Source organism: Bos grunniens, chromosome 15 (genome assembly GCF_055505025.1).
Source record: "Bos grunniens cultivar Pamir isolate PY7600 chromosome 15, Bosgru_T2T1.0, whole genome shotgun sequence".
Taxonomy (NCBI): domain Eukaryota; kingdom Metazoa; phylum Chordata; class Mammalia; order Artiodactyla; family Bovidae; genus Bos; species Bos grunniens.
The window spans coordinates 57,204,279-57,227,151 of NC_141179.1; the positions used below are offsets into that span (position 1 = coordinate 57,204,279).

Below are 22,873 nucleotides of genomic sequence, written 5' to 3' on the forward strand. Positions count from 1 at the left end.
ATAACACTCATTTCTTCTCTATAGCACTTTCCTAAAAATTTTATGTTAGGAATCTTTTCTGAAAAAGAACAGCTAGAATAAAGGCACCACAGACAAATTAGTATCAGGAGCTGAAGAAAATTCTACAGTTTAGTTAGTTCAGTTGCTCTTTGAGATCCTATGGACTATACAGCCCATGGAATTCTCCAGGGCCAGAATACTGGAGTAGGTAGTCTCTCACTTCTCCAGCCAGGGATCAAACCCAGGTCTCCTGCATTGCAGGCAGATTCTTTACTAGCTGAGCCACAAGGGAAGCACAAGAATACTGGAGTGGGTAGCCTATCCCTTTTCCAGGGGATCTTCCCAACACAGGAATTGAACCGGGGGTCTCCTGCATTGCAGGCACACTCTTACCAACTGAACTATCAGGGAAGCCCATTTATTTATTTTCATTTTTAAAAAAATTACATAAGCTTCAAACTTCACAAATTCTGGATCATTCCTTACTCTCAGTCAGTTCAGTTGAGTTGCTCAGTCATGTTCGACTCTTTGCGACACCGTGAACTGCAGCATGCCAGGCTTCCCTGTCGATCACCAACTCCCGGAGTTTACTCAAACGCATGTCCATTGAGTTGGTGATATCATCCAACCATCTCATCCTCTGTTGTCCCCTTCTCCTACCACCTTCAATCTTTCCCAGCATCAGGGTCTTTTCAAGTGAGTTAGTTTTTTGCATCAGGTGGCCAAAGTATTGGAGTTTCAGCTTCAGTATCAGTCCTTCCAATGAATATTCAGGACTGATTTCTTTTAGGATGGACTGGTTGGATCTTCCTGCAGTCCAAGGGACTCTAAAGAGTCTTCTCCAACACCACAGTTCAAAAGCATCAATTCTTCTGTGCTCAGCTTTCTTCACAGTCCAACTCTCACATCCATACATGACCGCTGGAAAAACCATAGCCTTGACTAGACGGACTTTTGTTGGCAAAGTAAGGTCTCTGCTTTTTAATATGCTGCCTAAGTTGGTCATAACTTTTCTTCCAAGGAGCAAGTGTCTTTTAATTTTATGGCCGCAGTCACCATGTGCAGTGATTTTGGAGCCCCCCAAAATAAAGTCTGTCACTGTTTTCACTGTTTCCCCATCTATTTGCCATGAAGTGATGGGACCAGATGCCGTGATCTTAGTTTTCTGAATGTTGAGTTTTAAGCCAACTTTTTCACTCTCCTCTTTCACTTTCATCAAGAGGCTCTCTAGTTCTTCTTCACTTTCTACCATAAGTGTGGTGTCATCTGCATGTCTGAGGTTATTGATATTTCTCTCAGCAATTTTGATTCCAGCTTGTGCTTCCTCCAGCCTGGCATTTCTCATGATGTACTCTGCATATAAGTTAAATAAGCAGGGTGACAATATACAGTCTTGACGTATTCCTTTTCCAATTTCGACTGCACATTATCAAATTGTAGCTATAGACACCAGTATATTGATTCAATAAATAAATAAATAAATAAATAAATGGTCATGGTAGGAGAATTCCTGAGGAGAAAAGATCTAGAATAATCAAAGTAAAATCCATAAGAGTTTACACTGACTCGGTTGAAATTTTGCCTAAAATCCTAATGCTGAATTTAAGGAAGATCTAACTCAACTACAACAGACTTAATAAAACAATGTTTAACTATATCTTGTATTAGTCCAAGCAAATGTATCTATTTTATGATTTTTTTTAAACCCCAAAACTGAGACAGTGGAGGATATAAATTCATTCACTATCTGTGAGTTCTTAACCAAAAAGTTATATCTCATTTTCTAGTTTGTGTAACCCAAATGTACTCTTTCTGGTTCTATATTTACTTTCATTGTGTCTTATCTGGTGAAGATCATCAACACTGCCTGCCCTGACCAGGGCAAAATCAACAATTTGTCTGGAAAGTTATGTTTCAGCTTTTCTGAAGAGTCATTCTACTTAAGTCTTAAACCAAGATCTTAAGGCTATGCAGTAACCCACCTCGAAATTCTTAAGATTGAATCTATGATTTTATTCATAAAACGTCTAAGGATAAACTTAACTCTATAAAATAATAGTTCATTATCCAGGGTTCAGCAAACTTATGTGTGAAGGAGCAGATACAAATATTATTTTTACTTTGTGTGAGTCACAGCTCTGTCTCAACTATTGAACTATAACAGTGCAAAAACAGCCGTAAACTGTTCATAAGTGAATAAGCATAGCTGTGTTCCAATAAAACTTTATAGATTGAACTAAAACTAAAACTTGACTTTTATATGAGTTTTACACATCTTGAAATATTACTCTTTTGATTGTTTCCAATGATTTAAAAATACAAAAACCATTTTTAGTTTGCAGGCTGTACAGAACAGCTAGTGAACTGAACTGGACAACAGACTGTAGTTTGCCAGCTCCTGATCTACGCCATGATCTATTGGCTAAGGAGAGACAAAATGCAATGGGAGATTGCAAATGTTTCAAAATTATCAAGGGTCAACCACTAAATCACTAAAGATGATTTCTGGGATTAACTGGTTCTTTAAGATTAAAGAAGGAAGCATTTATGAAATGTGTCCATGTGATTTGACTTAATCAGACATCCTGGAACCATTCTCAAAAAAAAGAAACCAAAAAGACCTTACGTGACCTCAAAATATTTATTCAATGTTCATCTTTGCCGAATTTGCTCACCTTCTTGATCTTCCAGATAACCATAAATCTTTCTCTTTAAAAGTATACAAAACGGGAGGTCAAATCTAAATTTGGTCTAATCTATTAACAAGTTAACAGACATCAAAGACTCATTGTTTATTAATGCCTATTCCTTGATCTAGGAGTAAGGCTTTTTATCTTTGCCTCAGGGGAAAAAATGGAGTCTTGGCAACACTAATCATCTACTCATAGCCTGTAAGAGGCTTCCCAGGTGGCTCAATTGGTAAAGAATCCACCCGACAGTGCAGGAGACACACGTTCAGTCCCTGGGTTGGGAAGAACCCCTGGAGGAGGAAATGGCCACCCACTCCAGTATTCTTGCCTGGAGAATTCCATGGACAGAGGAGCCTGGCAGGCTCCATCCAGTCCATGGGGTCACAAACAGTCGGACATGACTGAGTGACTGGGCACATAGCCAGTAAGATGAGACATTAGAGGAAAGGTTTCTGCAGATCATCAAACTACAAGAATGCTCTGACTAAAGTCCTTGACAAGGGCCTCTTTCACAGAAGACAGATCAGTCTATGGAGTTCACAAATTCCATCACATTGATGTATAGCATTTGACTCCCAATTCTGAAACAAAACACTAGAACTACTTAGGTTTTGAGATTTATGATGGCAACCTGGTAGTACCAACTAAACTCAAATGGGTATTTCTTCAAATCTTCCATGATATAACTCACCACAGTAGGGATAAACTGACTACAGTATGTATGTATGTATGTATATATACATACATATATCTATATCTATATTGACTGTGCTGGGTCTTTGAGGATGAGCTTTCTCTAGCTGGAGCGAGTGGGGGCTACTCTCTGGTTGCAGAGCACAGACTTCTCATTGCAGTGGCTTCCACTGTTGTGGAGCATGGGTTCTGGAGCACCTGGGCTTCAGCAGTTGTGGTGCATGGCTTAGTTGCCACAGAATCTTCCCAGACCAGGGGTTGAACCCACGTCCCCAGAATTGGTAGGAGAATTCTTACCACTGGGCCACCAGGTAAGTCCAAATTGACTACAGTATTAAATGAACATTTATGGGGTAACTTTCCAAGTCATCAGAAGATATGAGCAGTTCTTTCCTCATCTATAACCAACACAATCCTAGAAAAAACTATAAAAGTCAGATATGAAAGGCACCTTGCCCAAAGGATCCTTTGAGGATGTCCAAATAGATTTTGTACAATTTCTTCCCTCTGTGTGTTATGAATTTGTACTAGTAATTGTGTGTTTATTTTGGGAGTGTCCCAAATAATTTCACTGAAACTTAAAATGGCTTAAAAAACTGTTACATGTTTGTGTTCTGTACCTAAGCCATTCCAACTGAGCCAGTGATAGGTGAAAACATTTTATTGGAAGTTTAACTTTGAATTAGGTAAAGCTTCAGTTCAGTCACTCAGTCATGTCCAACTCTTTGCAACCCCATGAATTGCAGCACGCCAGGCCTCCCTGTCCATCACCAACTCCCGGAGTTCACGCAAACTCATGTCCATTGAGTCAGTGATGCCATCCAGCCATCTCATCCTCTGTCGTCCCCTTCTCCTCCTGCCCCCAATCCCTCCCAGCATCAGAGTCCTTTCCAATGAGTCAACTCTTTGCATGAGGTGGCCAAAGTACTGGAGTTTCAGCTTTAGCTCCATACTAAAAAAATTTCCTGTCCTTAAACACACAGATACTCTAGAAAAGTGGGAAGAATACATGATATGTAAAAACTGAAATCAGCCAAACTGTCAGATACTCTTGACAATCCATACCCTAAAGGACCACTCTTTTTTCTCTTAGGCTTTGTGTTCTTTCCCACCAGGTAATCCTAGATTTGGTGTTACTGCTGTTCAGTTGGTAAGTTGTGTCCAACTCTTTGATACCCCATGGACTGCAGCATGCCAGTCTCTCCTGTATTTCACCATCTCATGGAACCCTAGATTATCTTCTGTCAATTAGCCACTTGCAGGCCTACATTTTGGAAATATCTCTACTCTAGCTTCAAAACTTTTCAGCTAAAATTTACCAAAATTCTTTTAGGTAAATATTATAAGGGGTAAAGCAATATATCTCAGTCGAATCATTAACAGAACAGGTTGCTTTTGCTTGCCAACCATCGCAGCAGTGAAGTCCAGTGTACAGAGAACAGCTCATAGAGAGACTGCCGTTGAACATCACTGGAGAGGACCGTACTGAATACTCTTAACTCCAACAGAGCTATTAAAGTAGAAGGACTTGATCCTTGGATGCACATTTCCCAACTAAAATTACAACCCCCATCTGACAACAATTGGAAAGTCACACTCATTAGAGATTGTAAACTCAGGTTGCCTAGAGAACCACAGCAAGTCAACAGTTGACCCTAGATCCCTGGCATGAGCAAACAGCTGCATGAAGTAGAACACCTTTCCTCAAAGAGCAATGGGAAAAGATTCTCTTGTTAAATGCTAGACTCTCCTTTGAATGCTTTCATTCCATATCTTTCTGGCCATATTTTCTTTGTATTGATTTAAGGTTATACACTTTTAAAGAATTTATTCATTTAGGCTGCGTGTGAGCTATCCAGTTGCACTGCACAAGCTTCTCATTGTGATGGCCTCATCTGTAGAGCATGGGCTTTAGGGCATGCTGGCTTCAGCAGTTACAGCATGTGGATCAGTAGTTGTGGCACATGGGTTTAGTTGCCCTGCAGCATGAGGAATCTTCCCAAACCAGGGATCAAGCCCTTTCCCCCTTCATTGGCAGGTGAATTCTTAACCACTGGAATACCAGGGAAGTCCTAAGGTTATACACTTTTGATTTAGCCGATCATGTTTCTCTTACTAAAAATAATAATTTGCCCAACTCTAAGTTTTGCTACACAGTCATCACTCTAAGTTCCTCTAAGATGTTACTAGTGCAGACAACTTGAAATTTTATTAATAACTATTATTTTTGTAGTGAAAGTGAAGTTGCTCAGTTGTGTCCGAATCTTTGCTACCCTGTGGAGTATAGCCCACCAGGCTCCTCTGTCCATGGGATTTTCCAGGCAAGAATACTGGAGTAGGTTGCCATTTCCTTCTCCAGGGCATCTTCCTGACCCAGGGATTGAACCCAGCTCTCCTGCGTTGCAGGCAGATGCTTTAACCTCTGAGCCACCAGTAAGTAGTACCTAAATGAAAAGAAACATCCCTGACCTAGAAGAAGATAAAAATGAACTTGTGGTGTAATAGTTGAATGACTGTCATGACAATTTTCAAAGAAAATATACTTTATCAAAGTTTATCAAAGTTGACAGTATTTTTCTCATATAACTCCTGTGTTCTTTAACTATGTAGAAATCAGGCTTTTTGATGGTAACCGATGGCAGGGTTAGATGTTCTTGGGCCAGTTAGATCTCTCCAACTGAAGGACTCTCCAAACTCTCAGTAAACAACATCTGCTTATAAAGCATATGAAAGAATAGCATATTTCCTAGGAAACAGCCCTCTAAGGATATGGATCCCACCACCAGGAACTGAATAACTGAAGTGATTTTAAAAATGTGCTTATCACTTTGGCTGATGTGATAAAAGACACAACCCAAGCCTTAGGTGTACACTATAACTGTTTAAATTCCTTAGCCGGAGTAGTTATGGAAAATAGTGAAGCCCTGGATTTATTTTTGTCCAAGCAGCATCACTGCCAACACTTCAAGTTGTACTGGATTAAAGACCAACTGTGGCTTGAATCTGGGAATTGGTGATGGACAGGGAGGCCTGGCATGCTGTGGTCCATGGGGCTGCAAAGAGTCGGCCATGACTGAGCGACTGAACTGAACTGAACTGTGGCTTGATAAGGGAGGGGTTTATTAAATGTAATCAAAAGGACTTGCATCGCCTCGGTTTTGCGGCAGTGGATGCTACTAGGAATGCAGTGTTTCAGGAAATTTAACTTACCGATGTCATTAACTGTACATTTCCAATGACATTGATAAGAAGAAAGGAGTGTAAGATTTGCTTACTAAGCTCTGGATACTAGACAATCATTCATTCAGCAAGCATACTCTGTGTGCTCCTAAAACACAAATTCTATTTTCAAAATTGTTAGTTTAGTAAGGGAGGTAAGATACCCAGACAAATAAAACATGATATGTTTCATGACAGTGGTCACTGAAAATTATTTTAGGCTCTTCTTAGAGTTGGACTATGATATCAGTAAGATGCAATTTGCAAAAAAAAAAAAAAAACAACAAAAAAACCAACACCATATGCACTATTTAATTTGACCACAGCGTATACTAAAAATGAGAAAACTAAAGCTTAAAAGATGACAAGTACAATTATTCAACTAATCAGATCAGATCAGATCAGTCGCTCAGTCGTGTCCAACTCTTTGTGACCCGATGAATCGCAGCACGCCAGGCCTCCCTGTCCATCACCAACTCCCGGAGTTCACTGAGACTCACGTCCATCGAGTCAGTGATGCCATCCAGCCATCTCATCCTCTATCGTCCCCTTCTCCTCCTGCCCCCAATCCCTCCCAGCATCAGAGTCTTTTCCAATGAGTCTTTTTCAACTCTTCGCATGAGGTGGCCAAAGTACTGGAGTTTCAACTAATAGGTAAACTGTAAGTGACACGTCCAATCACTCAACTCAACAGTGAACAACTGCAGGATTAAAATTCAGGCCTGACGCTAGGATTCCTGCCTTGGGTGTATTATTTCCCACTATACATACATATAATGCTAGAATAAGGCTATTCGACTGAACTAAACAGTGTGTTTAGTGAAAGAGCTCAAAGTATTTGGTTGTTCTAGAATGTGAAACAAAATATAATTAAAGACAAGTGAGTGTGTACAATAAATTATATAAGATTTGAGGGAGGAGAACTGTTGATATATTTGCTTTGGTTTGTAATATCTGCAAATAATGAGTGTGGTAAGAAGCAATTAAATGTATCAAAATTTGGACAAAGTTCAGTTTAACTCATTTAAAAAGATAGTTAAAAGGCTTTTGAATTTCTGTGACAAATGTTACCTTATTGTATGACTATAATTCAATTTTATCTTTGTTAAAATGCCAAATGGATCTTTGACTATTTGGTCTTCTTCTTAAAATATGGACTGAACCTTTACTTACATTGTGGGTTGTCATCTGTCCACTTAGCAAAGGTCCCATATTTCCCTCAAATAACTTATGCTTCATTATTGCATGCCCTAACTTTGGCATGCCCTTTATTATTTTTAGATAACAAAAACAAATGTTTTTCACTTTTTGAGGAACATAAGTTCTGCTATTTTTATTTTAAAAGTGTTTATCAGTATGGTTGATAATAAAACTAGAATTATTCTCTGTTCTTAGATACCTAACTCTCCAAAATTAAATGACCTATATACCATAACATTTTAATGTTATCTTCCAAACATAGGATACTAAATTAAGAAAAATAAAAATAAGTTTTTTACATCCTAAATTATGTGCTATTCCTCAACAAAATATCAAAAGTTGTCTCTTTCATGATGCAAACCTGACTGTAGCACTTACAAGCAAGGATAATACAATTAGATATATTATGCTCTATATCACTTTTACTCTTTTCCTTGTCTTAAAATATCAACAATGTCTTTCACAGAGCAAAAGCTTTTCATTTTCATGACGTCTAATTTATCCATCCAGTTTTCTTTTAAAGATGATGCTTTTGATGTTCCAAGAGCTCTTTATGTAATCCAAGGTTACCACAATTTTCTACTATATATTCTATTAGAAGTTTTATACTAAATAAAAAATTTAATTTAGGAGTTACATATTCCTTTTCTGATGCTCTTTCTTTTTCTACAGAGATTTGAGTTTCTCACCTATATTGTTTTCCTTCTCTCTGAAGAACTTCTTTTGATGGTTTTTGCAATTATAAATAGTCCACTCTTTTCTTGTATGCGTGGTTTCTAGACTGATGGGAAGTCTGTTGTAATTCTTATCTTTGTTCTTCAATAGGTAAGGATATCTTTCCTCCTGGCTGACTTCTTTAGAGAATTTTTTGTGTTTGATTTTCTGCAATTTGAATGCAATGTGCCTAGGTATAGAATTTTTAATAATTATCCTGCTTCATGTTCTCTGAACATGAAGCATTACAACAAACAAAGCTAGTGGAGATGATGGAATTCCAGATGAGCTACTTCAAATCCTAAAGGATGATGTTGCTAAAGTGCTGCACTCAATATGCCAGCAAATTTTGAAAACTCAGTAGTGGCTACAGGACTGGAAAAAGTCAGTCTTCATTCCAATCCCAAACAAGGGCAATGCCAAAGAATGTTCAAACTACTGCACAATTGCACTCATTTCACATGCTAGCAAGATCATGCTCAAAATCCTCCAAGCTAGGCTTCAACAATACATGAACTGAAAAATTTCAGATGTTCAAACTGGATTTAGAAAAGGTAGAGGAAAACCAGACATCCAATATCAACATCTGTTGGATTACAGAAAAAGCAAGGGAATTCCAGAAAAACATCTGAAACTCTGCTTCACTGACTACACTAAAGCCTTTGACTGTATGAATCACAACAAACTGTGGAATATTCTTCAAGAGATGGGAATAGCAAACCACCTTACCCGCCTCCTGAGAAACCTGTATTCAGGTCAAGAAGCAACAGTTAGAAACAGATATGGAACAACACACTGGTTCAAAATTGGGAAAGGAGTATGTCAAAGCTGTATATTGTCACCTCTGATTAGATTACGGTATTTGAGGTTTGTTTTTTCTTTAAATATTGACCTTGTATTCTGTGTTCAAACTAAACTCAGTCCTAGGATGCTGCTATAGATTCCCAGGGATTTTATATGATCAGTTTAGTTCAGTCAGTTCAGTAGTGTCCGACTCTTTGCGACCCCATGAATCGCAGCACGCCAGGCCTCCCTGTCCATCACCAACTCCCGGAGTTCACTCAAAATCACATCCATCAAGTCAGTGATACCATCCAGCCATCTCAGCCTCTGACGTCCCCTTTTCCTCCTGTCCCCAATCCCTCCCAGCATCAGGTCCTCTGCAAATAGAAATCGTTTTATTTCTTCCTTTCCAACACCTATACCTGTTTCCTCTCTATTGTACTGGTGCGGGCTCAATATAATGTTGACTTGAGTGGTAAGATATCCTTTCTTTTTCCAGGTCTTGTGGAAAATGAATTAATTCAGTCTTTCACCATTAGTATAATGACAGCTCTAAGTATACCAGAGATTACTTCTATCAAGTTAAGAAAGTCTTTACTTTTTAGTTTACAAAGAGTTTTTTAAATGAAAAATGGAACTGAATTATATCAAATGATCTGCATGTATTGAGATTATATGACTTTCTTCGTGTATGTTAACATGATAAAAAATCATTCATTTCTAAACTGTAAGCACCAACGTGTATTCTCAGGATAAAACTCCTTTAATTAAGATATGCTCTTTTTACACGTTGTTGGATTTTGTTGAGGTTATTTCAGTCTATATTCATGAGGGATATCAGTCCTGAGGTTTATGAAAATGCCTTTGTTTGTTATCAGAGAAATACTGGGCTGATCAAATTACACTGGGAATTATGCTCTCTTGTTGGATTTTCTAGAAGATTATTTGTGGAATCAGTATAATTTTTTTCTTGTACAACCGCAGAATTCACCAGTGAGCACACCTGCATCTGGAATTTTCTGTTGAAAGTTTTTACACTACAATGTTAGTTTTTTTATGTATTTCTTATTGAGTTTTTCAAAAGATAAAATTTATATTTCAAGGCAGGACAAACAAATTTAAGGATAAAATGCTCTTTCTCTGTCCTTTGGCCCTCCTTCCCCCTACCCCACCCCTTCAATGTGCAATGTGCTTCTGCCTTGAACATCAACAAGATCTCAAAGATGGGAATGACTGCTTTACTGGAAACATCAATTTTTACTTTTTTCTGATGCTACTAATGTGACGTCTTAAAAGATTAGCATTCTTTCTCAACTCTGCAAGGGTTCATGGTGACTTTCTGCTCACTTTATATGTGCTTATCTGGTCTATTTATCTTTGGTGAATGTTATGTAAAATGTCAGCATGTCATTTTTTTTTTTTGAAAAGCACTTGTTAATATTTAATTAATTTCCCAGCATGTGGCTTTAAGCCACCAGGAAACAAGCCCCATCTACATGCTTAATCTCACCTCTTCTGCTGAAGAATTTGGCTTTCATGATGACAGGCTGCTCTGGGAGCTTTCCCTTCCCCAGAACTTAGTAAATAGATCACACTACATGAGTAATAAGAGCAGCACCGGTCTTATTCTTGGCAGCATTTACTTGAGTCTGCTCACTGACTCGGAGAAGGCGATGGCACCCCACTCCAATGTTCTTGCCTGGAGAATCCCAGGGATGGCGGAGCCTGGGGGGGCTGCCGTCTATGGGGTCACACAGAGTTGGACACGACTGAAGTGACTTAGCAGCAGCAGCTCACTGACTAAGGTCCACAGTTTATCAAGGTCCATAGTTGGGCAGAAACTCTGGTTCCTCTCTTAGTGGTAATGCCTCATACCAATGTTCCCAGAGTACCCTGGGTGATAGCTGTCCAAGTTGACCCTGTGGAGATGCACGCTACCCGCATTGCCTCGGCCTCCTAGGTGTTTTCGGTGTTTGCCCATGTGGCTGTGGTTGTGGCTCATGTGGCCCCTAAGTTCTGGGTCTTCCTTAGTCTGGATGGCACGTTGTTGGCCTAGACGAGAGAGGTCAGCCTGTCACTGTGATGTATGATCTTTTGTCTTGAAAACCTATATGACTATGCCTTGAATGTCAACTACTAGAACAGTTCTCAGAGCTTTTGAGAGTCTGTCTCCTGGTTATAATCTTCAGTTTGGCTCAAATTCTCTTTTTAAAAATTTGATTGTTAATTGAATTTTCATGATACAAAGAATTGTTCCATTTCATCTAAATTGGCAGATTTATGCACATGGACTTAAATACTACAACCATGCCTAATTTTACAAGTGGATTAACAACTGGTTCTGAAAGTTCTGAAATCTATTTAGTTCTTATGAGCCAGTACGAGCTCCACTATTCACTTTCATTATTACCTTTGTTAATGACTGGAGGGTCTGAATTGATGAACATTCTTTCATTCCTAATGTTTGAAATTTGTGGATTTTCTTTTTGTCTTGGTCAATTGACTAGATGTTTATCAATTTTGTTGATCTCTAAAGAATAAACTTTTGTTTCATTGATGTTTTCTATTTCTCTGTTTCCATTTCACTGCTTTGTGCTTTTTATTTTTTTTTTCTCTTCTGTTTACCTCAAGTTAAATTTGCTCTTTTTCTAGCTTATTAAAGAGGAAGCTTACATTTTTTATTTGTAACAAAATCAAATGTTTCTTTCCTAACATAAGCAGATAATCCCAGGAGTTTTTCTCCAGTCACTGCCATAGTTGCATTCCACCAATTTTTAAAAAACTTCATGCATTTTTCGTTGTGCTGAGTCTTCATTATTGTGTGTGGGCTTTCTCTAGCTACATAATTGGGGGCTACCCTTCTTTGTAGTGTGCAAGCTTCTCACTGCGGTGGCTTCTCATTGTTGAGTATGTGCTCTAGGGGCATGGGCTCAGTAGTTGTGGTACATGTACTTAGTTGCTCTGTGGCATGTGGGATCTCTTCGGACCCACAAAGGGATCAAACCTTTGTCCCCTGCATTGGCCACAAGATTACCAGGGGAGCTCCGCCCATTTTTAAAAAATTTTTATTCAATGTAAAATTCAATGCAATTTTCTCTGAGATTTCTCCCCTTTTTTCTATGAGTTATTTAGAGGTATGGGTTTTTGTTTGTTTGTTTGTTTTGTGTTTTGTTTTAGCTTTTGGGAAGTTTTCAATTCTAAAGAAAACCAAATCCAAATTTTGGAGCTTAACAACTCAACAGATATGATGAAGAATGCATGAGACAGCATTTGAAATACAGAAATGGAAGAGAGAATAAATGAGCTGGAAGAAAGGAATCTACCAATGCTTCAGGTGGAAGAGGAGAGAGCGCTAAGATTTCTAAAATAGTTAAGAAACACTACACACAGTATCAGATTCATTAAGAAAGCCAAAATACAGATGATGGGTATACCAGAATAAGAGAAGGGAAAAGGTGGGAGAGCACTTATGTAAAGAAGTAATAGCTGGGAACTTCCTAAACCTGGACATACAAATCCATAAAGATAAGAGATCACCTTATCTCAATGCAAAATGACCTTCTCCAAGACACATTATAAGGGAGATGTCAGGGTCCATGATAAAAAAAGAAACTAGGGGGAAAAGTTCAGTATTGCCCAAAGGAATCCCCATTAGATTACCAGCAAAACTCTATAGGCCAGAAAGGAGTGGAATGACATATTGAAAGTACTGAAAGATAAAAACTGCTTGTCCAGAATACTCTATCCAACAAAGTTATTCTTTAGATAGGAGAAATTCAGGCTCTCCCAGACAAACAAAGATTAAGGAGTTCATCAGCACTAGATCTGCCTCACAAGAAATATTGACAGGAGTTCTTCCAAGTAAAAGATAAAAGTATACATAGCTCTCAGTAATGTAGGAAACTGTAACTCTAGTTTAGAACAAAGTGTTAAACATTAAACGATCATATAAAGGTTAAAGGAAGGAGCTTCGTAAAAAACTATAGCTACTACAACGTGGCAACAAACTCAGAATAAAGAGAGATAATTTCTACAGAGAAAATATAAAAAGAGAGGACAGCGAATTAAGAAAAATTGCTATCAACAGGAAAAAGACTATTTAATCTATGAGAAAGATGTCCTATGCAAACCCCATGATACTCAGAAAACAAAAATCTAGAACACAGATAGTAAACATAAAGAGGAAAACTCAGCAAGCAATCACGGAAAATCACTGAATTACAAAGTAAGACAGAAACACAAGAAAAAAGAAACAGTGGCGATATGGAACAACTAGAAAACAAAAGATAAATTTGCAGTGGTAAGTTCTTATATATCAACAATCATCTGAAATGTAAATAGACTGAACTCACCAATCAGAAGGCACAGAGTGGTGGGATAGATTAAAAAATAAGACTGAACTGTATGGTGTCTTCAGGATACTTGTTTCAGTTCTAAAGATACACACAGACTCAAAATGAAGGGACCGAAGATGATATTCCATGCAAATAATAATCAAAAGAAGCAAGTGTAGTTATACTTATGCCCAACAAAATAAACTTTAGGGTGAAATGGTAACCAGGGACAAAGAAAGTCACGATGTAATGATAAAAGGGTTAAAACATCAACAATACATAACATCATAAATATTGGGTTGGCCAAAAGGTTCATTCATTTTTTCCCATAAGATGGTTCTAGAAGCACTTGGCTGTCTAACTTCATTTGAAACAATTTTGTTAGATTCTATTGTGACAGCTGTTGTTCAGTTCAGTTCAGTTCAGTCACTCAGTTGTGTCTGACTTTTTGTGATCCCATGGACTGCAGCATGCCAGGCTTCCCTGTCCATTACAACTCCCAGAGCTTACTCAAACTCATGCCCATTGAGCTGGTGACACCATCAAACCATCTCATCCTCTGTCGTCTCCTTCTCCTCCCATCTTCAATCTTCAATCTTTTCCAGCATCAGGGTCTTTTCAAATGAGAAAAATTGCTAGACTATTTAAAAACTTTTAAAAAACTTATCAAAATTGGTGAATTTTTGGGTAGCTATTTTATTTCATCTTTAATGCTTCATAATGATATTTTTTATGTTAATTTCTGCTGTATATCAACATGAGTCAGTCATAGGTATACATAGGTCCCTTCCCTCTTGAACTTCCCTTCCACTCTCACCCCATTCTATCCCTCTAGGTTGTTACAGAGCACTGAATGTGAGCTCCCTGAATCATACAGCAATTGTGTAGCCATTTTAATATGGAAGATGGAATAAAAAAGCAAAATTTTCAGCATATTATGCTTTATTATTTCAAGAAAGGCAAAACACAACTGAAATACAAAAAAAGATTTGTGCAGTGTATGGAGACGGTGCTGTGACTGATGGAACATGTCAAAAGTAGTTTGTGAAGTTCAGTGCTGGAGATTTCTAAACAGACTGGAGACCAGTTGAAATTGATAGTGACCAAATTGAGACATTAATTGAGAACAATCAAAGTTATACTACAAGGGAGATAGTCGACATACTCAAAATAACCACGTCAGGTGTTAAAGATCATTTGTACTAGCTTGGTTATGTTTATTGCTTTGATGTTTGGGTTCCACGTAAGTTAAATGAAAAAGGCCTTGAAAGTATTTCTGCATGCGATTCTCTAGTTAAACATAATGAAAACATTTCCTTTTTAAAACAAATTGTGATTGGTGATGAAAAGTGGATATTGTACAATAATGTGGAACAGAAATGATTGTGGGGCAAGCAAAATGAACCACCACCAACCACACCTGGTCCTCATCCACAGAAGGTGACGATGTGTATATGGTGGGATTGGAAGGGAGTCCTCTATTATGAGCTCATTCAGGAAGACCAAATGACTAATTCCAACAAGTATTGCTCTCAGACCAACTGAAAGCAGCATTCAATGAAAAGTATCCAGAATTAGTCAGCAGAAAATAATCTTCCATCAGGGTAATGCAAGCTTGCATGTTTCTTTGATGATCGGGCAAAAACTGTTACAGTTTGGTTGGAAAGTTCTGATTCAACTGCCATATTCATCAGACACTGCATCTTTGGATTTCTGTTGATTTTGGTCTTTACAAAATTCTCTTAGTGGAAAAAATTTCAGTTTCCCGAAAGATTGTACAAGGCACCTGGAACAGTTCCTTGCTCACAAAGATAAAACGTTTTGAAAAGAGAATTATCAAGTTGCCAGAAAAATGGCAGAAGGTAGTGAAACAAAATGGTGAATACGTTGTTTAATAAACTCCTTGGTGAAAATGAAAAAACGTCTTTCATTTTTACTTAACAGCTTAAGGAGCTGTTTGGCCAACCCAATATTTAATAACTTATTCTCACCACTCCTCTGAATTTAGGTACAAATTCTCTTTACTGAGTCACTGTGTTTCAGGGCAATGCAGTTATTTGCATAAACTGAATAAAAATATGTGCCCCTTTACACTGGGATATAACTGGAAAAACTGATTGTGTTGTAAAAGTCATATCTGAAGGATCATATCTGAGAATAAATGTCATTTAATCGAATATGACAAGTCACCAGTCCCCACTAAGGACACATATATGATCAGTATTTGGAACCAATGCCTATGAGCCTTCCTAGGCAAACTATCTGGTGTCCCCTGTTGTACACGGGGGCTTCCCTGGTGGCTCAGCTGGTAAAGAATCTGCCTGCAATGCAGGAGACCTGTATTTGATCCCTGGGTTGGGAAGATCCTGTGGAGAAGGGAAAGGCTACTCACTTCAGTATTCTGGCCTGGAGAATTCCATGGACTGTATAGTCCATGGGGTTGCAAAGAGTCAGGCATGACTCTTGTACATTGAGTCAAGATGTTGTACATTGTTTCAGCATTACAGGTAAGAAAGATCAATGACTAGCAGGAAAAGGAAAGAGAAATTTGCACATATTTGTAGCTATAGATGTGAAACCTGGTTCAAGTGAACTTCTACTACTACTACTTCTAAAGTAGTAGTGAGAAAAAGAGCTCTGGAATGACAGGGACTATTAAAAGTGAAATTCTAGACTCCTTATATACTCTCTAGACAGAACCTCATTTAAAAGCCTTAGTAGTTGTACAACACAATCTGACTCTAGATTTGCTGATTATACAACAAGGAACCTTATGTGTAGTAATCAACCCTTTTAACTGCACTGATGTAAATCAATAAAGACAAATAACACAAATCACAATGAGAACAGCCTCTAAATAGTCCATAGAGTTTATTCATGATTACAAGAGGGGAATTAATTATTTGAAACTCAGAAACAAGGCTTGTTGAACCCTCCAGTATTATGGTAGCACATTTTTTTTCTTACCAGGCACACCTAAATGTCATCTCTCAAGGGAATGTATCTTTCTTTGAATTATTTATTATTAATTAGGGACAGACTATGTAAAGTTAGATGTTGACTTCTAGAAAACTGATAAAAGAGGAAAAGATTTTTGTGTGGTAGAGATGCAAATGAGTTTTGATATTGAAGAGAACTCTAAAAGTAAACTTTATTGTCACAGAGTATATTAACCAAAACAATACACTAGATTTGTATCCAACTTAGCAATGCAATTTTAGTATTTCTTTGTTGCACTGAGTATTTGCATGTTGGTTTCTCACTTTTCTTTTGAGTGGGGTTTGTCATCCTGCTTGTTCCCACATGAATATGCTAAATAAAACTTGTACTCTGCTTACTGTCTATATGCATGAGAATTACATCTCTGTAATTTTGAGATTTATACTTTCACAAAAGGATATAAAAATGTTCCACACAAAGGGGTTTTACTGGATAAACAGGAACTCAGCTTAAGCTTCCAGAGACAACTCCCAGAATTTTTGTATCTATTTTTATTTCATTACTGATCAGATTAACTACTTAATTTTCACACTTAATCTCAAGAAAAACAAATGTACTAACAAATAATCATCAACTCACCACCATATCAATCCATAATTATACCTATCCAAATGAAGAGAAACCCAGAGTACTTTTTACAAAGAAAACCAATTTTTCTTCGGAAAATTATCCAAACATTCAAATATTTAAAATTATGTGCTATCACCACATTGACCACCAGTAAACATACATCATGCAAGTAAAGAAAACACAAACAAACCTAAAAACAAAGCTGCTTAGATAACCATATTTGAACCTGAGGCTTCAGGATACTCCTCAGTAGCTAAAGCAATAGCAAAACAAAGCATTTCAAACATATCATCTAAATATGCTAAGAAAAAACTGTTAATCCTAAAAGAAGCCACCAAAATTTATTACAATAACATATCTAATCACACCACTTACCATGGAGACTTTTACCAGCCATATGTTACACAACAGATACAATAACAGCCTATTCATCTGGAACACACATTAGGCAAAACATCACCTATGACTAACTAAACCAATAAATGTATTTTAATAAAGCATCTCTAGTTTCTATGCATCTATTTATTCATGTATGATGAGACATGTACAGAGCCTACATATAGACACTTGGGCTATCAGATTGATCCCACTACCTTCATATATGGAAATAGTGCTTATAGGTTATGTACTCATATGGTAATAAGTATTCTGAGGTGATACAGTCATTACAAATCAATCTTTAGCTATTCCTTGTATTAACACTAGTTAACAGAATACATTTGAAGTGGATAAATTTACCCTCACATAGCTCTTTACTTCTCACTATTTTAACATGAAAAAAGATTAAATGGATCCTCTAGATTAACATTAGAGATAAATAAAATTCCATTCCACCTAGTACATAATAAAAAGTATTTGAAAATTGTTTTCCTAATTACACAATTAACTGATAAGAGAGCTATTACTACAGCTGCCCCCAACTATCTTAGCTCTGCTGCCACAGGTGCTAGCAATATGAATGCTTGCTCAGATATTTGTATGCCCTGCTCAGATATTTGTTGTCAAAATCAAAGACTCAAAATGAGTACCTCTGATTGATAAAACCGAATTCATGTAGATTCCCTCTGGACATATGATAACCTAGAAAATGTAAGTTTGGTTTTAACTTTCTTGAGAAGGCAGGCTTGACTTTTATCACATGCAAATTTGACCTTTTGTTTTACCTAGTTAAAATATTTAGGATAATTCTAAACTCTCGAACTTTTTAGTCTCCTCACAACATGTTTTCCTGATTATTCTATCTGTTTCTCCCATCTCCTCCCTATCTCTCCTTCCCTTCTTTCTTACACATTCATACACACACACAGACAGACAGAAATATATCTCCTCTTGCTCCAGTATACTATAATCTCTGAAACAAACCACCATCAATTCATCAATGCCTATGGTTCCTCTTAGTAATGATCTTATTTTAGTTCAAATGATACCTTTGCATGAAATGTTCTCCAACTCTCTCAAGTAGACTCATTCACACTTGCATCAAAATTACACTGTACACAGTGTACTTATCTCCAGGAGCAGCATATGACCATACAAGAGGGAGTAAATGCAGATTTTTTGACCTGGGGAATGTGTCTTACCCATGAATCTGCAAACCATTTGCCTGCATTCAGAGTTGACAGGAAATCCCAATAAAAAAAGCTACTCTGTTCATCGGAGGCATTTGGCATGACTTCCAAGATATTGGTTGTTCTTCTCAGGTCATAATCATGCATGAGGAAAGGCACCTCATCCAGGCTACATGCAAAGGGGAAAAATAAGAGAAAGGGTCAGTAAATTGAATTCAGTCCTCTTGGTAGGCAGGGTTCTCAGAAAGTCCACCAAGGTCACAAGTCTTACTCCTACCCAATCTCAGCAAGTTCAGTTCAGTTCAGTTGCTCAGTCGTGTAGGACTCTGCGACACCATGAATCGCAGCATGCCAGGCCTCCCTGTCCATCACCGACTCCTGGAGTTTACTCAAACTCATGTCCACTGAGTCGGTGATGCCATCCAGCCATCTCATCTTCTGTCATCCCCTTCTCCTCCTGCCCCCAATCCCTCCCAGCATCAGGGTCTCTTTAAATGAGTCAACTCTTTGCATGAGGTGGCCAAAGTATTGGAGTTTCAGCTTTAGCATTAGTCCTTCCAATGAACACCCAGGACTGATCTCCTTTAGAATGGACTGGTTGGGTCTCCTTGCAGTCCAAGATACCAGCAATTCATAGTTGATGTCAATATTTTAATGCCCTAGGGATCAGCATTTTCTGGTGTGTAATAATAATGTTTATGATGAAAGAATAACTTCTCTATCCATGAACTTTTTAGAATGGAGAGAAAGATAGGTAGAGTAGTGACTTGAGAGTAAAGTGGGGTGAGGATGGGGCAATGCTCTGTGGTCTTCAGAGTCATGGAAAGTAGGCACCCAGACAATCTCCCTATGTTTCTCTGACCCATTTTCCAGCCAGGCACCTGCCATGAGTGAGTACTTCTTGTCCTAGACACTTCACATCAGGTCGTATCATTAGAAAAGATCCTAATTTTGTTTTCTGAAGTTTTCCTTGAAGAATCTCTACTTTATGAGACTCTCTGTTATTTTCTCATTAAAATACCTAAGAAGAGAACTTTGTAATGGCTATCAGAGAGTAATAGGGTTGAAACTTAGCATCCTTCCCATAAACAATTTACAACTGGACAAAATATGGAAATAACTTTTTCAGTCAATGGACAACAATAAGCACAGCATGATGGTTTTGGAGAAAAGGTAAACAAATAAACATTCTACAGGCTTTCTTCTTGCAAGTGAATACTGGACTGTGGTACTAAGAGAAACCTAAAAGTGACCCAGAAATTGTGCTGAAATGAGAAAAAAACTAGATGAAGGAGAGGTCAAGACAGCTAGACTTTGTGGATAAGAGTTCCACAGGAGATTGAGCTATGCTGAAAAGAAGACTGCTAGGGAAATATGTAAAGATTTTCCTTCAATATATGAATAAATATCAAAGGATACCCTTGTGGAGTAAAATTCTTTGAAGCCTGCTAAGAGCAACTTTGAGAAAAATTACCAGAAAATTCTAAGACAGTTTGGACAGCTTCTACTGGGTGTGTGAATGATTCAAGTTCCATCCAGTGAGAGTGCACAGATCTCAATAATAACTCAGGCATTCTCTAGAGACTACAGAGAGCTATACTTCTGAAACAGGGATAACTTAAAACTAGAATGACTTTAGAACTTCCACAAAAAGACTTTAAAGCATGTCAATGTATGGCAAAACCACTACAATATTGTAAAGTAATTAGCCTCTGATTAAAATAAATAAATTTATATTAAAAAAAGCAAGCCTCCAAAGAATCTTCAATCAACCGCATGCTACAAAAAGTCTAAAATTCTTTCAAGGAGAAGAAAATTTACTACCCAGCATGGTAAAATCACAAAGTCCAACATGTAAACAAAATTTATATGACAGGCAAGGAAGGAGAAAAATGTACCTATAACCAGGAGAAATTACCCAGTAATGGCAAACTTGGAAAGGAAAGAGATGGTAAAATTAATAAATAAGGATGTTAAATGATACAAAATATAAATATAAGTGATGTATAAAACAGATGTAAAGGAAAATATGAACATAATGAAGACATAATAGTAAGAAATAAAAAATAAAGGGAAATTCCAGAGCTGAAATGAAAAAGTTTCATGGAAATGAAAATTCAATAACTGAATTTTGCTATTGAATAATAACTGAAATGAAAATTTCATTGGATGAAATTATTATCACATTAGGTATTATAGATGATGTAAAGATCACTGAATTTTCAGATGAAGGAATAGAATTTATCCAAAATATATATGTGTGATTGGAATCCTAAGAGAAGAGGAAAAACAGAAAAAAAATTCTGAGGAAATGAAAGTTTTAAAAAAATCTCCAAAACTTTATAAATATTATGCACCAATATATCCAAGAATATTAATGCATACAAAGAAAGATAAATATAAGAGTACACATACACATACCCACATTAAGAATTATTATAATACAATCTGTCAGGTTTTCAATTCTTCCAAAATTGTAAGACACAAAAAATAGGAACGTACAGCCCATTCAAAGGCAAAAAATAAATCAACAGAAACTGTCCCTGAAAAAGAGCTGATATAAGATATACTAAATACATTAAATATTAAAGATACTCAAAGAACTAAAGGAAGTTGTAGATAAAGTTAAAAAAGCTATATATGAATAAAATGGACATATTAATAAAGAGATTAAAAAAACCTAAAAAGAGAGCAGAAAGAAATTTTGGAGCTAAAATGAAGAAGTGAATAAAAAAATTGACTAGAGGGATTTAAAGGCAAATTAAACCAGGCAGAAGAAAGAATCAGTGACCTTGAAAATAGGACAATGCAGGTTATTGAGTCTGAGGAAGAGAATAAAAAAAGATTGTAGAAAAGTGAAGAGTCTAATAAGGTAACCCAGACACCAAAGCTAGACAAGCACTACAAAAAAGGAAATTACAGATCAATATCCCTTAGGAACAGTGATCCAAAACTCCTCAACAAAATACAAGCAAATAGAATTTAGTAGTATAATAGTAGGAATATAGACCATGACCAAGTGGAATTTATTCTGACATGCAAGGATAGTTCAACATATCAAAATCCATCAACATCATATACCACATTGATAGAAAAAAGGGGAAAAAATGAACATCCCAATTGATGCAGAAAAAGCATATGACAAAATTCTACACCCTTTTATGATAAAAACACTAAACAGACTAGAAATAGAAGGAAACTACTCCTGGGACTTCACTGGTGGTCCGGTGGCTGGGACTCTGTGTTCTCAATGCAGGGGACTGGATTTTGATCCTGGGTTCAGGAGCTAGATCCTGCATGCTGTGATTGGGAGTTCATATGCTACAACAAAGTATCTGGGACATGGTAACTGGGGATACTGCATGCTGCAATGAAGATCAAAGATATTGCATGCCACAATTAAGACCTGGTTCAGTTCAGTTCAGTTCAGTTGCTCAGTCGTGTTGGACTCTTTGTGACCCCATGAACTGCAGCATGCCAGGTCTCCCTGTCCATCACCAACTCCCGGAGTTCACTCAAACTCACGTCCATCGAGTTGGTGATGCCATCCAGCTATCTCATCCTCTGTCGTCCCATTCTCCTCCTGCCCTCAATCTTTCCCAGCATCAGGGTCTTTTCAAATGAGTCAGCTCTTCGCATCAGGTGGCCAAAGTACTGGAGTTTCAGCTTCAACATCAGTCCTACCAAAGAACACCCAGGACTGATCTTTAGGATGGATTGGTTGGATCTCCTTGCAGTCCAAGGGACTCTCAAGAGTCTTCTCCAACACTACAGTTCAAAAGCATCAATTCTTTGGTGCTCAGCTTTCTTTATAGTCCAACTTTCACATCTGTACATGACTACTGGAAAAACCATAGCCTTGACTAGATGGACCTTTATTGGCAAAATAATGTCTCTGCTTTTTAATATGCTGTCTAGTTTGGTCATAACTTTCCTTCCAAGGAGTAAGCGTCTTTTAATTTTATGGCTGCAATCACCATCTGTAGTGATTTTGGAGCCAGAAAAATAAAGTCAGCCACTGTTTCCACCGTTTCCCATCTATTTGCCATGAAGTGATGGGACCAGATGTCATGATCTTAGTTTTCTGAATGTTGAACTTTAA

At 37.5% G+C, this 22,873-nt stretch overlaps 1 protein-coding gene across 1 annotated transcript in view; it reads right to left on the minus strand.

The window, feature by feature from the left end:
- The window catches only part of LOC147358329 (glycerophosphodiester phosphodiesterase 6-like), a 95,196-nt gene that overhangs the window by 34,905 nt on the left and 37,418 nt on the right, over positions 1-22,873 (minus strand). Inside the window, exon 10 of the mRNA XM_086338192.1 lies at positions 18,784-18,940. Within this exon, the coding sequence (XP_086194318.1) occupies positions 18,784-18,940 (157 nt within the window). The remainder of the gene's footprint in view (positions 1-18,783; positions 18,941-22,873) is intronic.